This window comes from Falco naumanni, chromosome 2 (assembly GCF_017639655.2).
Source record: "Falco naumanni isolate bFalNau1 chromosome 2, bFalNau1.pat, whole genome shotgun sequence".
Lineage (NCBI taxonomy): Eukaryota > Metazoa > Chordata > Aves > Falconiformes > Falconidae > Falco > Falco naumanni.
The window spans coordinates 95,179,020-95,195,506 of record NC_054055.1 but is presented as its reverse complement, the minus strand read 5'-3'; the positions used below and the strand labels follow the sequence as shown (position 1 = coordinate 95,195,506).

Genomic DNA, 16,487 nt, shown 5'->3' with positions numbered 1-16,487 from the left:
CTCCCAAAACTCTTAAAATAAATCTTCAGGAAAACAAAATAGGATCTTTTTGAGGTCTCAAGCCAGACACTGAAAGGACAGGAATGTGGAATCACTGAACCATTTTTAAAGCTTCAACTGAAATCCTCCTTTAGACTTGTGACATATGCACTTACTGCTTCTAACAAGGGGAAAAGGCAAACAAAACCACGGAATATTGTCTAGAAAGCATATTGTAGGAGATTGGTAAGTCAGATTTGCTGTCACTGCTTTAGTGCCAATTACTGCCTTTGTGGCTGATGAGTCCGATAAATTAATCTGCAAACAAACCCCATACCATGTTGTCTTATCTGTAAACAGTTTTGAAGCAATCGGACAGTACCGTTAAAAGCAAGGTGTACCTTACCACACATTAGTGTCTTTCAAGCATTAAAAAACAAATTTAAATTTACGTCAAGTATTCAATACAAAAGAACCAGACTCCTTAACAGCCTTAAATCAAAACAACAGAAGAACATTTATCTTACATTGTTAGGACTAGTGCAAAGCATTAGGTTTATGCTACTACCATTTCTGAACTCTCCATTTCCCTTTCACCCAGCCCTTTATTTACCTTGAATCCCCAAAGGACTAACATTGCCTCTCAATGCTGGCACATGATGGTACCGGTGTGGCCTTGAACTCCTGTACATCCAGTGGTACCTGCCAATTTCCATTTCTGGTCTGGTGATCACTGCCAATTTTAGGTGGTAAAAAGTCAGTGTCACCAGCAAGTTTTAGTTCAGTACTTTCAGTCATTTAACTTTAAAAATAAGAGCCCAGAAAAACACACTGTAGTTTCAGAACTGAAATAACATAACCTTACAAACCAAGGGAGAGGTCTGGAGGGACGATCGACAGGGAAATGCTCACACAGGTGTTAAGAAAGGTTGAATAGCTAAAACTCCATCTAGGATTTGAATTAAACACGTAAGGAAGGACTTTCTACTTCTTCCCCCACCCATTCTCATGTCTCCTTCTCTTTGTCCATGGCAAAGAGCTCTGCTCCAGAAGTAAAGGAAGACAAAGTCACGGTAAAGCACATTACCTTTTTCCTTTTTTTTTTTTTTTTTCAAAAAAAAAGAGGACTCTAAATCTGTCAAAGAAGATGGTTATTGTCACATGTTAAGGTAGGACAAACACATGAGTTGGCTCCGTTACTCTCTTATATTAAAAAAAAAAAAAAAAGTCATGGGCTTTATTTCACATAAGCTTTGGTCATTTCCAAAAATCTGAACAGAGTATGATAAAACAGACTTATTCCAGGTTTACAATGGAGGCAGCAGTTATCCCTCTCCATCTTTTCAACGTACTGATGAAGCTCAGCAACAAGAGCCCACACGCATTAACACACCCAATGCACTTGCACACCCGCTGGCACAGGGCTTCTGAGCCCCCTGAAAGAGGCCACTGGCAAAGCAACATCAAATCACTTTTCAACCTACATGTTCTCCCAGCACCACTATGGCTATGTCAAGGCTGTCAGGGTGAGACAGACAGACCTTTATCTAAAACACACCACAGTCCCACTCTGTGGTGGCTAAATGAGAAAGTAACCATCATCTCAGGTCAAAATAAAACTGATTCAGTAGTGTTTGGGCAGTGAAGGTTATGGTGCTGAAAACCCATCTACTGTAGACTAACGAGATCAGAGACAAATTTCGGGGGGCGGGGAGAGTAGGGATGCCATAAATTACTGGCCTGTGAGGGGCTAGGAAGGTCCTGGACCTGGTCCCTCTTTCATGTGGTTTTGCTGCTGGTACAATCAAGAGTTTGGCACAGCTACATCTGCACACGTCAAGAAGAAAAAAAATAAATCTCGGCCTTGAATCCAGATGCTGGATCTAGAGATTTGAAACAAGAATTTGTTCGTCTCCTACACTGGCAAATGAACTCCAAACCTAAAACAGTCTTTTGGGTTTGGGATGCAAACTTAGTATCAATGGCTCTCTCTAACAGGTACTTTGTGGCTTGGTATTTCTCCACTCTCTGCGACTCACACGCAAACCAGCAAGCAGGCATCAGGTAGTATATTTTTCTTGAAAGACATCATAATGTTTTGCATGGCTTACCCTTCCCTTCAGGAAAGGCAAATTCCCCATCTTATGAGCATAACCAAATTCAACATGTGTTGAAAGTACTGTTCCAAAATGACTGTGCACTGCTCAGGATGATATAATCTCCTTCTGCTTACGCAGGAACAATCCTGTTCGTAAGATCACAAGGAACACCACAATAACTTTCCATTTTGTATCCAATTCAATAACAGATACTGCATACCATACCATACAATAAAGGTACTGCGTACCATCGTCTCCCCTCTCCCTCTCAACTGTCTGCTCCCTGCTTTTTTGAAGCTACTTACTGGACATGGATAGCAGATATAGGTTTGAAGATAAATTAAAAATTAGCAGCTGCAAGGACTTCCGGGAAGAAAAAAATTCTTCATTTGCACTGCAGCAGCACCTAAACCAAACCTCTGGCACCAAAAGGATTTTATCCTACCAGGCCTGAACTCACAATTCAAGACTTCTGCAGCGGCTATAAAAAAAACACTTGCTCAGAGCAGGCAGCTGCCTTTCTCCCTTAGCCTGGGGACACACTAGTGAAGTCACCACCGTCTGCTGTGGGACAAACATCAAATCCTGAAATGCCACAACAGCACCTAAACTTTGTAGCATCATTTCTGTAAGTGAAAATATTCTGTGAGGTTGGGTTTTTTTTAATTAGCAATTTCTGGCTTTGTAATAACAGGGCTCCTTTCATTAGGGGCCAGTTCAAACTGCATAAGGAATCTCATGTTTTCTACTGCTCTGCAAAGAGCCACTTAGCAATGGCTGTTTGGTAGCCCCTACTGCGTGCCTGGAACAACCCACCGAGAGTATCTTTTGGTGACTTTGCTGGGACCCACCCAGGCCCACTCGTGCAAAATCACCACCAGGTCAGAAGCCCCACAGGCTTCAGTGGCATAATTAACTACTGCACACAGTACATACGAATTAAGAGTTTAACTCTTAATTAGTCAGGAAAGGAAATAGGCTTAAATGGCTTTTTTACCTTTTGCTTTTTGAGGAACTAACTGCACTAATTGCATTCCCAGCTCTAGGTTACAATACCCTTCACGCACAGCCAAGCTCATGCAGCTCGAGGCCTCCTGTCAGAACCAGGTTGTACTTGATCCTGCACAGAGGCAGCAGCTACAGAACTGACAGTGTTTTCATGTCACACCACGCAGGCACACCAATGGTAACCATGGTGTTCAATATTCATTGGGATGAATCATCTTGCACGGCTGTAATAAAATTCCCAGTGTCCAACATCCTCACACTTGCTGCCTTTAGCATACCATTTTAGAGGAAACAAACAGTTACGACATTCATCTGTCGCAGCTGACAAAGCAGTCCACAGGAGCAAAATGAGGGTTGTTGTTTATGACCTGGCAGTCTGGTGATGAATACTGCGCTAGGACCAAGGCTGGCCAGAAAACGGGGAAGGGTCAGAGTAACTGAAGGGGGCACTCCCCACCCCTCTTCACTCCCCTCTTTAGCCCATTTGCTCCCACTGCGGAGTCCATTGTGCACGCACCGTGCCATCTGGGTTTTTTCTGCCCCCGTTACCATATCCCGTGGCACATATGTCTGGGTTTTCTGTGTTCATGAGGTCATTCAGACCAGTATGAGTACGTTCGAGTGCTTTCCAACCCCCTCCTATTTAGAAACCAAATCCTATTCATTAAAACCTAAATCACTAAGCCTGCCAAATTATTATCCCCAGAATATCGTGTGTCCCAGATTCTCCCTGGGCTGGACCTCTCTTCCTACAGCCATATTCTTCAGGGACTTAAAGCAGTTATTGTTTTCAGGGGATGTGAAACATCAATAAACTGCTTGAAACAGGAAAAAATATGCAGCATACTAAAAATCTTTCAATGGCTCAACAGCTGTGATATTGCTGTGTGAGCCTAACATTAAAGAGGTATGTTTGAAAATTTTGGTTAATAACCATAACAAGTATATGAAAGAAAAAGACAATTTTTTCAATCTGCTGTAATGAAAAATACATCTATCTGTGATGCATCAAAACATAAGCTTGCTGAGTAAAAAGAACTTCACTAAGTGAAATAAATTGCACCTTAATTCACTCCTTTCTCATGTCACATATCAGCAGCATCATTTACACTATCACACACAGTTGTACAGTTGTGGTTAAGAGAAGTAATTCCTTTCTCTTTTTGACTAGCATATACTCGTCTATTTAGAATCTAAAAGCAGGAAGATTGCTTCATATGTGATGAAAATAATAAAGCTCAGAGCCATTCCTGAGCACGAGGTCTTCTTTCATTGAGAGCACATTAGCAGGGAAGAGCCAATTAAAAGGAACCTTTGGTACAGCTGCTCGAGCTGGTTTTCATTATTCCTCAGCAGAGCATATGCAATTTGAACATTGTATGTATTCATATAAGGAAACCAGATCCTAGTGTAATGACTTTCTTCCATCCTCCCATGTGTAACTGGTGAATTCACCATGGTCATCCACAGTTGGGTTTTTGTTTGGGTTTTGGGGTTTTTTTTTATTGTTTGTTTGTTTGGTTTTTAATTTTTCAACTTGGTAGTATTTCTCATAGTTAAATGAAAAGGGAAACTTCTTGTCTCTGTTAATGTGTATCAGGATCTATATCCTTCACTGCTGATGCAAAACGGCATTTCATTTTTCTTACTTATTCCACCTCAGTAAATCTGGCTGCCCAGTCCTCACGTTTTGATTAAATTTAATGCCTGCAAGATAAACCCTGTCATTTGTAATAATTTGTAAACCTTCATCTTTAAAATGCATCCAATCTGTCCCCCAGCCCTGTAAAGTATCTGTTAAACATTTTGCTTCAGCTTGCTCATGGTGTTCTCCTCTGATAAGGGCTGCTGATACGCAGCATAAAGCTGCCTTATTTCTTATCTCCATCAACATGGGTGTTGTTCCATTTCCAATTAAAAAAAACTGGGGCAGCAGCCACTCATCTGAGTACAGAGAAACAAATGTCTGATAAACACTGAATCCATCAGCTGGGTAGTATCACTGCCTGAATCAGACAGAGAATTAATGAAAATAATCATTAAAATATAAAACTGGAATTCATACACAATGTAGCAAACTTTAAAAATCTACTATCGATCATTTTCATTCATGAATCAGTCATTATTCATAAAGCGTATTAGCATGTGTAAATTGTCTCAGCTACACTGCAGTCCAAAATAGCTGGCCATCCACCTTTGCCACAGGAATGGGAAACACAAACTAGTACCTACGTGACACCACGTTCAGATCTGACTGTATTAGGTCTTCGAACTGAAAATAGATCTCACTGCTCATCCCAAGCGCTTGGGCAGTATAGCTCTCCAGTGTTCTGAGTATGGGGAGCCCTGTATATAGACATCACATAGTCCTAGCCCAACTTCCTCCAAGTATTTTTTCTATACAATTACAGTATATCATTGAGGAGGGTCTTGCATTAAAAAACACAACCTGGAAACCTGTAGTTTAAAATTCTGGTAAAAGGAAAAAAAAACTCTTAGCTTAAAAGTACAATTCGCTATTAGTTAAATGCAGATCCTTTCCCTAGAACCAGGCAGTGCAAAGCATACTGTGTGTGAGCCTGAATAACCAAAGTGAAATGATTAGGATCTTCTCTTGCTCAGTCTTGGCAATAGCGACATCCCCCAAACCCCTTCAAATGCTGGTTTATCTCCTTGTACTCTGCAATTAATTTCTGGAAGGAAGAGTTAAAAGACTTTGTGATAGCACTTCAATTGCTTCAAGCTGTGGCAGTTGCCTTGCTATCACTGGATCTAGGGCATCTCATAAAAGACAGCCTTTACACTACATCCAGGTGGGATCTTCAAGGAAGAAGCAAATGTTGCAAGCCTGGCAAGCGTGTAAGGCCTGGCAAGCCGGAGATCCAGCCCAAACAGTAAATGGACACATTTTTGAAGGGGTCAGCTTCTGTTTTATACCCCAAAATGAAGCAGCAGTGTTTTCCAGGAAGTTTCTTCACACAGAGAAAAAGCTCATTTTTCTCCATGGGAGCGGCTGGTGAAAGAGCCCTTTTGAAAAATCATGCCATCTCAGAGGTACCCAGCGCCTCCTGAGCCCATCTAAAATCCTGACTGGGCTCAACAGTCTTACCACTTTGGAAAATCTGCCCCCCAAAACAGAATACACTTCCTTCATCACCGCTTCATGGCAGTAACTTCACAGAAGGATCTGGGCTATTTATTTTGCTATTGAAACTAGGAGTAGGGCTGTTTCAGCTTCCTGCTTTTTAATTCACTGTAAAACATACTAGGAATTTAAATGAATAGAAATAAAGACCATAATATGAGAGATCATGTTACTTTCAGAAATTAGGAAACTGGCAAGAACAAAGCCTTGACATGTTATATACACATACCTACGTAACAGATCCAAAGTATGAAATTATCACAGAAAAACTAGGAAATGGTGGTAAAATTAAGATAGGAATTTCCCCTGCCTGTGTCCTACAAATGCAACGTATCAACCACCGTGACTTCGTAACTGATTTACTGTTCTACATGTGCTTTCATTCTCGCCAAAATAAAAGGCAAACCATAAACTCATCATAAACAAACTCAGCAACACATTTTGTTTTGCACAGTTGCTAAAGCGTACGGGTAACTTTCGTTGGTGTTTATTGCACATGAGTTCTATCAGTTTAAGAGAAACTCATCAATCAGAAGAAAAAATAGCTGTAATTTTTGAAGAAACCTCCATAAGTTCAAGGTGGTTTTGTAGTCAAGGTATTTAGGACATTTTGTACATTAATTACTCAAAATCTGCACTGAGGTGGGTTATTGTCCACAAACACTAATAGCTTTCAGAGTTTAATCTCTCATCAGTGGACCTCCTTTTGTGAAATCCCTAAGGGATTATGTAGTACTATGTCTAATCACTTGACAAATTTCATTTACTTGAAACTGAAGCTAGCTTTGAATTATACAAAGTGTGTAGGTAGAAGCAGAATCAAAGTAGGAAAACAAAATCTGGTACTGGACAGTACTGGGATTTATCATTATGTTAATATCTGAACTGTTTAACAATAAAGGAAGCAATTCAACTTGGGGAAATGTATTAGTCGTGTATCAGCTGCTTATGCCTATGAAATAATCAGATTGCTTATAAATGACACAACAGCTTCAGAAGTATAGCATAAGTCACGTAAAAAGGAAGTGGAAATTGTAATAATTTTGTTACTGCTATATTTATAAAAAAAAATATTGCTATGATTTGTACAGTGGTCTGCTACACTGAAGAGGGATGTTTATTTGGCATAAATTGTATGATGCAGAAACAAAACATCCTTTACTAGTTGGATTTACCTTCTCAAGTTCAGCACTCCAGATCAAATAAATCACCTGTAACGCTGGGATGGATGAAACGCCTCTCATTCTGTGCTGCCATCTCCCTACTGCAGAACCACTACACCATGGAATTGTTCTCTCCATTAAGCAGCAATTCTAGTGATTAACACATCGTGAAATCTAACGTGAAACTCACTGCATTATTCCCCATTATCATAGTGCAGGCAGATCTCTACAAAAGCAAAATTTGCCACATGACACCACAGAAAAGGAAAAGGAATTTAAAAATAAGAGTAGCATTTGGCATCAAGCTAACTACAGGAAGATTGTGTGATGTTATAATTATTGTATGTTATTATAACCTAGGTCTCCCACACGGCATTGCAAAGCCTCAGTACATGGCTAGCCTCCATGAAATCACCACATTACAGCTCTGAAAACAACATGCAAACACACAGGCACATGCTATCTCTGCAAACCAAATTTACCAGAATCCACCAAAGACGCAGCAATAACAAGACTTCTGCAAACATCATTTTGGGTAGGGTTAGGACAGATTCAGAGCAAATACAGATGCAGGCAAGAAAGATTGCTGCTCTATTAATTTGTTGTCAAGCCATGCAGGAAAGGAAGGCTGAAAGCCCAAAGATGCCGTAATGATTGTTTAAGGGTTATTTGAAAAAGTGACAAAACTGGCCTAAACCTCTTTAAGCCCCCTGAATGAAAAGATTTAAACAGGCTATTGTTAGACCCCTGGGTACCTTTTTTCTCTTGGCTTTGTTCTGCATTTTCCTCCGCTGCAGTTTCCATGGCTGGCTTCATACCATCCACCAAAAATGCTGCCCCCCCCTCCCCCCCAAGCAAGCACTTTTTCTCTTCGCCTCCTTTCTCTCTCCCTTCCGTCTCCTATTTACAGCGGCGGTGATTGAGCGGCTCTGTTCTCCCCTACAGTAGATTACAGTCCTTTCCAAAACGCCAGAAAAGTCTTGTCAGCTTCAATTTCGCTCCGCTGACTGGTCCATGAGGAGCTGTGCCAGAAAGCGCTCAGCCATACGTCACCGCGGTCCCCAGCTATAAAACAGCCATCCTGCGCCCAACTGTGCCCCAGCTTGCCACATTGTGGGGACCAGCAGCACCAGCTTGCACCCCCTTCCCCTCACCCTCTGCTCTCCCCCTCTTTCCCCGTGTCCCAAGGCTCCCAACGAATGTTAATCAATTCTCTGGGCAGTGAATGGATTGGTGACATCGGGAGGGGAGATGCAGGCGAGAAAGAAAGGAGCCCCCCGGCTGCCGTCTCTAAGGGGAGTGCACGCCAGCACACAATCACAAGGCTCCCTTTCCCATGGGACCTCGTTATTATGCTTCACATTTTGATTTATTCCACATGCCCTCTGCTCTTTCAAGGGGTGGGGGGTGATGGGTCTGTTCTCTCCGTTTGCTTTCTTTGCCAAGTAAGTTCCGCTCACCCACGGCAAAAGACTGTGAGAGAAGCGGAAAAGCAAAAAAGTACATACATATGTACATGGAAAACCTCAATTCTTTCTCTGACGAGCAAGCATGATGTAAAGAAAACCACACAAAAATCCAAGCAAGCAGAAAGGAAACAAGTTCAAGTGACCTGAAATGCACGTGCAATACTTTAAAGGATAACACGTTTAAGAAAAGACAGCTTGGGTTTTAAAAGGATGGCTGCCATTAGAGACCTAAAGCCGTGCTTAGAAGTGAGTGCAGAGATGCTGTTAAGCACGTTTGATTTCTCCCTTAAATCCAGAGTGCAGCATGATCTAACAAACCGTACTGACCTGGTACGGTTTGTTGCACTGCGTGGGTGACTTCAGGTCACCCCAAGCCGCTCTGAGCAGCCCCATGCTGGGGAGCCACAGAGCTGGGCAACACCATGTAGGGGTATTATTCACCTTCCAAACGCCAAGGTAACTGACATATTTAAGGGCGTACTGTACTAAGGCTAATTAACCTTGCCTATCACTTTGCTTGTCTCATGGCCTCAGTGCGCTGCACTGCACAGGGCAGACGTGCCCAAAGGCATCCCTTTTTGTGCATAGGATGATGGAGCAACCATGGAGTAATGCCCTTTGTGGTATGGCAGGCTTTGGGGGTCCAGCTGCCGCAGCTGATTCTGCGGGCTGCAAAGATGCCTAGCAGATTCAGCAAATACTGGGGATGTTAAAACCTACACACTGCATGTTTCATGAAACAGATTCAACAAGAGGAGTGGGAAGAGGGAAGGAGTCCAAAGATCTGTAGCTGCAATTCAGCCTCTTCTGGTTTAAGGTTGCTACACCCACAATTTTGCTGTGCATTTTTATTTCTATAGGTGCCTAGTGAAAAGCACAAAACCCCTCAAACCCAACCTTTAGAGAAAATTCCCTTCTCTTGCAAGAAATCAGTCCACAAATCCTGTTCTCTCACCGTGGCCTCCATAGTTGTTACTTTGCTTTGGACATTACTGCTCAGACATATGCTTCGGCCCAGCTGCCAAGAGGTCTTGGACCTATACTAAGGTTTTGTACCACAGCATCAAACCTTGATGTCAAGCATTTGCATAAAAAGGTTTCTTGGAGTCCAGGAAAAGTCTGCAGTTGAAGCTCCCATCTCAGCAGACCTTTTTATAAGCAGAATGAAGTTAAATTTGTAGAGGAGACGAAGTATCCTCAGGAACCAACATGAAATAATGGGTTGGGTTTCTGAAGGTAATCAAATCAGCAGCCCTAGTAGAGACCTCAAGTCAGGTGCAAGACCTGTTTTCCAACCTCCTTCTCCAATGCCCACATAGCAGTCCATGCACATATTCATATCCCTGACCAGCAAGACCACACACTGCAAACACGCTCCCTCAAGGAAGCAGCTGAAAGGTGAAACTGCAGCTGATGTGTTTGCTGTATTCTTTTAACTATTACTAAAAGTTAGGAAAGACAACTTATTCACATTTGGGATAATGATTATACAAAGAAAATGTTCTACAAAGAGTGGGTTTTCCCCCATTTAACATCAGTAAGATTGACAATCCATAGCAAACATGCCCTACTTGCTGAAAGTCAACAAAAATTTTAGTCATTGGTCAAAACAGTTGATTGCCTCTGACATTACAATTCTCTTCTTGGAACTTCTGATTGTTCAGTCAGTACTTCTGCTCGCTGCTGTCATAGTCTAGATCTCTGTTTCTTAATGTTCTTAGCTTACTTCAGAAGGTCTAAAAGTTTAAAAGGTTGAAACCCCTCTTCTGACCACTGCAAGTTACAAAAGGCCTGTTCAGAAATTAATCAAGTGGTATAATAGTAATGCACTTACTAGTATAAGTATACAAAAAATACAAACATCACCAAGAAATTTCCTTTCTTTACACAGAAAATACGTTAAACAGAACCTTTGGTTACAGACTGTCCCCTGAGGAAACCTAGTGAAGCCCTCCACTCTATGTCAGTTCCTTCAAACAGCTACATACTTTCCTGCTGGCAAGCAGATTTTGTTAGGCAGGCTCAAGACTTCAGAGCAGATGTTTTACAAACACAAAACCAACAGGCTGGGAGACTATTTCACCTGCTTTCTTTGAAGATAACTCCTCCTCCAAAAGAGCAACGAAGAAATCACAGTAGAATCATAGAGTGGTGGTTTGGGTTGGAAGGGATCTTAAAGGATCATTTATTTCCAACCCACCTGCTACGGGCAGGGCCACCTTCCACTAGACCAGCATCAACTTCGCCAGAGCTTGAACTGAAGACTTCAGAAGCCATCAATCCCAACTATTCAAATGCATTAATTGTACCTACTAAATCATCCTCTAAAAGCTTCAACTGATGCACAAGTGTAAAGTTCTCCCCCCTCCCTTCTTACTGCTTTCCAGATTGCTGTAATATATGATGGGTTTTAAGCACTTATCATCTTAAGTCATTTCTCAATCATCAAACCTCTGTCCCATCATTGATAAACACAGTAGATAAAATAAACTATATGCTATTTCCTCCAATGCACGGGTGCTGAGCTTGCACTTCGAGCATTAATCTCAGCCAGCAAGATGTCTCATCCTGTGCTCCCTCCCTTAATCAGATACATCTTTTTCATAATATGTGGTGAGACTGGGAGACATCAAGTCTATGACTATGACAACACAGCAAAAGACAGAGCCACGGAGGCAGAAATTACAAAAAAATTCTTTAAAGATCTATATTCAGCAAAAACCTACTATACAGATCAGGCTGATTTAGATAACCAGCAACCAGGGAAGGCGACTAGTCACATTTCAGGAGTTCTGCCCAGCACTTTATTTGCAGACCAAAATAAAAATGAGGACAAGGACTGAGCAGTAAGGGATTCTGCTGCTAAAGCTCTAAGCCTAGAGCCAAACCTCAGGAGGAATAGCAGTGGAGCAAAGTATGTACAAGCACTGCAGACCAAGTCACATCCACTGCAAAATAGTAACAAAAAAAAAAACCAAACAAAAAAAACCACAACACATTTTAACCTATTTTATCTAGGTTTAAAAAATAACATTTAATCATTTTGCTCAGTCAAGAAAAATACCACAAATGCACAAGTTAAAAAACGTATTAAACCCCCAATTCTGTTCACGTGCCAATTCCTTTTGAGTATCTATCTTGAATGTCACTGAATCTAGTTTACATTCCTGAAGGCTGAGGAGCTCTATCATAAGCTACAGCAAATTCTTCACAAGCTTTCAGGAGATGAATACACACTTGCCATTTTTACAAAGGCTTTGCAGAGCTGTAATAAAGAGTGTTCTCACATACTTCAAGAGCAATTTGGGATTAGCTTATGAGATCCGAGACTCAAAAGTTAAAATACAGAAACTGTCCCTCAAACAAGATTGACATGTATTCCAAACAACTAATTTTAAAGACAACTTGCAGAATACTTTATTTTTTTTTTTTAAATTTGCAAAAATATTCAAGAGAAAGAACAAATACACATGCAGCCACTCGGCGTGTCTCTCAACACAACTGCTTATGTTCAGACTAGCTTTAGACCAGTTACCTAAGACTTGAGTGCAAAACCCGATCTGAATGCTTATGCAAAAGCAAAGAAATTTTCCATATGGGTAAAATCAAAGCATGATAACAGGCTTTTTAGTTATGCAGCAGTCATACACCTGGCAAGTACTTTAAAAAATAAAATAAAATTGGGGCCTGTTATTATTAGGAAAATGAAATCCAAATTTAAGAACAAACAACAATGGAAAAACCCTGCACTTTTAACACAGTATAAAATATAGATTACTAAAAAAAGATGAGTCTGTACTGCACTTAGGGATCCCGATCTCGGATTTCTGTAGAAAGGGCAAAACTAAAAGCTTAAGCATGGATAGTGGTTATCTTTGCAACCAAAGAAAATCACCGAGTTAACTGATGCAGGCAAGTCCAGGAGGGTGAGCAGAACTTAACAGTGTGAAGGCACCAGTCCTGTGACCCCCTTATTAAAGTCACATGAAGGCAGCAATAACCACTGCCAAGCTAAGTGCCTGGCAGCAAGTAGGCAGGCAAAGTAGGTATCATTCAGTTGTTGGGTTTCGTAGATTTCTCTGGCTGGCCTGTTAGCTTCCAGCTGGACCACGGCTTTAGTCCACTGCAGTCAGAGCCACTGGTGAGAATCAAAGGCAATAAACAGCCTAAATCCAGAACATACATGGATGGCTAACCTTTATTTGGAACATACAGGGGAAAAAAAATCCCTTAAAGAGTGAATAGATGGTTCTGTATGGCTTTTCCAGTAGCTAAGTCGCATCAAGTCCCAGTCTCAAAGATGATGGCAGACATGAAAGCTACCAAAGAAAAAAGCCTTAAGAGCTATAATCAGTCAAAATGAAAGCAAAAGTTGATCATGCAGCTGGGAGGTCCATTTCTGCTTATAAAAGGGAGTCAACAGCATGTAAGTAGTAAAAAAGAATTCTAGATATTACTTCTGTCCTAACTAATGGCTTTAGTAAGGTTTTCCTGGGTATAAGAAACTTGTATTTAAAACCCAGACCTGGGGAAAATAATTCAGAACTGTGACAGAGCACATGGGTATACGAACCGTGCCAGACTTTTGAGGAAAAGCAGTAAGAAGGAAAACAAAATAGGCTACATTTGAAACTGAGCTGGAAGCAACATCACCTCCCGCAACCCTCTCCCCTATGAGGCTGCCTAGAGTAGCACCATGCTCTTGGCAAACCATAAAGAAATACGCTGACAAACTAGAGGCCATCTGTAATACAGCTGAAATAGCATGGAAATATAGGAAACAAAAGCAAAGATGTCCTAGCATCATCCCCAAAAGCAGCTTTTATTCAGCAAGCAATGTTCAGAGTGCCAGCTCTGATGGTCATCTTCAGTTTCTACTCCAGCTCAACAATTTTATGGCAATATGTATAGTTTCCTACAAGTGTAATGTATGGCAAGTTTCAAATGCTCTAAATTTAAAATTAGACAGCAAAACAAGGCTTTGAGTTACCCAATCTTATATACATTTTCTGTTCAGCAGTGGCAACAAACTCACATGACTAATATATGAAGCCCTTCAACAGTGCTTCAAACACTCCTCCATCATTTTCTGGGCTAGGTTCTTGATTTTGGCACACATAACCACCTTTTTTTTTTTTTTGCACTTTCTGTCACCTTCACAACAGAGAGGAGATTCTCAGCTGTCATGCCTCTGCCTTGAGTCACGCATTTGGTAGCAGCAAGAATGCTGCAGTGCAGCAGCAAAATGGTATCTTCAGGTCTTTTCTCTTTATTCCCTTAATTCTGCACCTGGAAGACAATCCAACCTACTTAGCTTTTGCTATGAACTCTCTTCTCCAATACTGTTGCCAAAGCCTACTGCCACCTCAGATGAATAACAAGAGTTCCTAAATACCTGGACATACTGAAGTAACATCCTAGATATTTATGTCGCACTTGCTAGCAGTTATGTGCCTCTTGTACTTGTAGAAGAGCTATTTCTGCCAGAGTTTTAGAAGGCAGCAAAGGTATCATTATACTACACTCCTGCAAATACAGCTGCTTAATCTCAAATATGTGAGAGTTTGAGACAGGATTGGTATTAGGAGGGTAACTGTTGAATTTTTTTCTCTATCTAAAAATAAATCTAAACTTCGGAGTTCAACCTTGACACAAACTTATTCTTCTGCTCCACAAAGTCAGATTTAATCAGGCAATCCTGCGTTAACTTTACATCCAGTTCTGATTTTCAAAATTGCCCTCCCACTCTCCACATAGACTTCAGCATCCCACATACAATCTCTCATCTATTCAGTGCTCGTTTTGTTCTTCAGTCTTGGCCTCGGTCCAGTCTTTTCACAAAGTGTGGAAAAAAGCAGGGAAATATAAAGAAGTACAAAACTCTACAGCTCCCCAGAAAGAAACTAGGGGCACTCATAAAAAACACACTCCACACTGGAAGGGCATGGGGAGAGACAGGGACGAAGACTCCCCTTGAATTTAATGAGGGATTCCATGCATAAATCATAGATACAGATGTGTGTGTATGCAGAAAACGTGTGTGTGTATACACATGCACATGAAGAAAACATATGTCTATGATTACATACACATTTTTTATTGAGCAGAAAACCTTTTTAGCACTACTGGAACCACAATGAGGAATACAAACTAATTTATATAGTCATACAACGGCTATTAAGTTTGATAGCAAACAAACAACTAAGCATCATCCCAGTGCTACAGCCTCCTTCAGCTCAAGATTTCAGGGCTAAGAACCAAGGTACCCAGCATCAGACTGGAGTTTGCGGCACAGCTAAACCACACAGCAAGAGCACCATTTCTTATGCACCATTATCTGCTCACCTCAGTATCCCAGGTTGAAAAGCTGGCCCCATCAATGCTAGGTTCAGCCACACACCACTACAAGACCCGCTCATGGACTACTGGGCAGTTGTGTGTCAACATTTTGAAAAGCCCATCTAATGAGGCAGTCAAAATGTTGACATAAAAGCAAGCGTCAAAGTAATGATTAGTACAAGGTACCGAAATTAATTATTTAAAGTTTCAGCACCTTGTAAGTCACCATTTCTGCAGCTGTTTCCCTGATACTGAAAATCCCCTTTCCAGTGTAATTAAACTATATTTTGGGAAAGATCCTGGACTGGTTCTGTCGTGCAGCCCTGGACTGCTTGTTGAATTGCAAATATAGTTTCTGTTCACACACAAGCCACTAGTCATAAAATCTTCAGTTAAGACACTAACGAAAGGGTCCCCAATTAATCACTGTATTCTTCTCAAGAGCAGATATCCTCATTAGGAAAGCGGCAGGGCATTAACAAGTTCCACTTTGAGTGTGTCCAATTAACTCATCAACTAAATATGTGCCAGGCAACTTCGACTGGCCTAGCTTTTCCAATCCCCTCTTTCTAGCTGCATCAATTGGGATCCCAGTCGTGTATAAAGTAGCAGTTCTTTTTGTGCTTTACAAGGCTTTTGAGAATGCCGCCGGTGGACAACAAACAACGGCCACTGAAGTGTTTAACAGGTCTTTCACTTGTGCCCATAAAAAGTTAAGTATGCACTTGGGGAGTACGGCACAATTGAAAAAAAAAACCAACCAAAAAACAAAAACCAAAAAAAAACCACAACCGAAAAAACACCCTCTACCTTATAAACAGGGAATGACTTAACCTGCCAACAACGAGCACGGTTGGAGCTCCGTCTGGATCATGTCACGCCTCAATTTTTGCTGAACCTCGGCAGTGGGTGATCCTGCATACAAAGCGAGCTCTGAGACAAAAGCACTATAGGGTGAGTTAAGGACAAAGTAGCAGTTTTCAGCCTGGATTCCCACATAGGCTGTCAAGTAAAATCCCTTGCCAGGGCAGGATTATTCCCTACAGTATACATTTCCAACACACCGTCTTGCCTAAAATTTTCAGCGTCTGTAGTCTGGAGCCTTTCAGTTGTTTTGCGGGAAGAGGCATTCTGCAGCCTGGCAGATTTTGAGGCTTGGCATAAAGCAGGGCTTGCGCAACGGCCAGGGCCCCACTGCAGTCAATGCATGCAGAACCAGCAGCTTCTTCAGGAGCAGGATCCCAGCCTCTGAAATGAGGCCATTTCAGTCCCGATGCCTGAAAAC

The 16,487-nt window shown here is 41.4% G+C and overlaps 1 protein-coding gene across 6 annotated transcripts in view; it reads right to left on the bottom strand.

Annotated features, from left to right (window-relative positions):
• The window catches only part of GPM6B (glycoprotein M6B), a 111,946-nt gene that overhangs the window by 24,926 nt on the left and 70,533 nt on the right, over positions 1–16,487 (bottom strand). For 2 of the 6 annotated variants that reach the window (XM_040582726.1, XM_040582725.1), the window contains exons 1-2: positions 8,150–8,465; positions 593–712 (exon numbers count right to left, since the gene is read on the bottom strand). The exons of 2 other annotated variants lie outside the window; for them this stretch is intronic. In XM_040582726.1, the coding sequence (XP_040438660.1) occupies positions 593–712; positions 8,150–8,210 (181 nt within the window). In that variant the 5' untranslated portion in view covers positions 8,211–8,465. Of the gene's footprint in view, positions 1–592; positions 713–8,149; positions 8,466–16,487 lie in introns of those variants that run through there. 2 more of the 6 variants (XM_040582728.1, XM_040582731.1) reach the window with 2 other exon arrangements.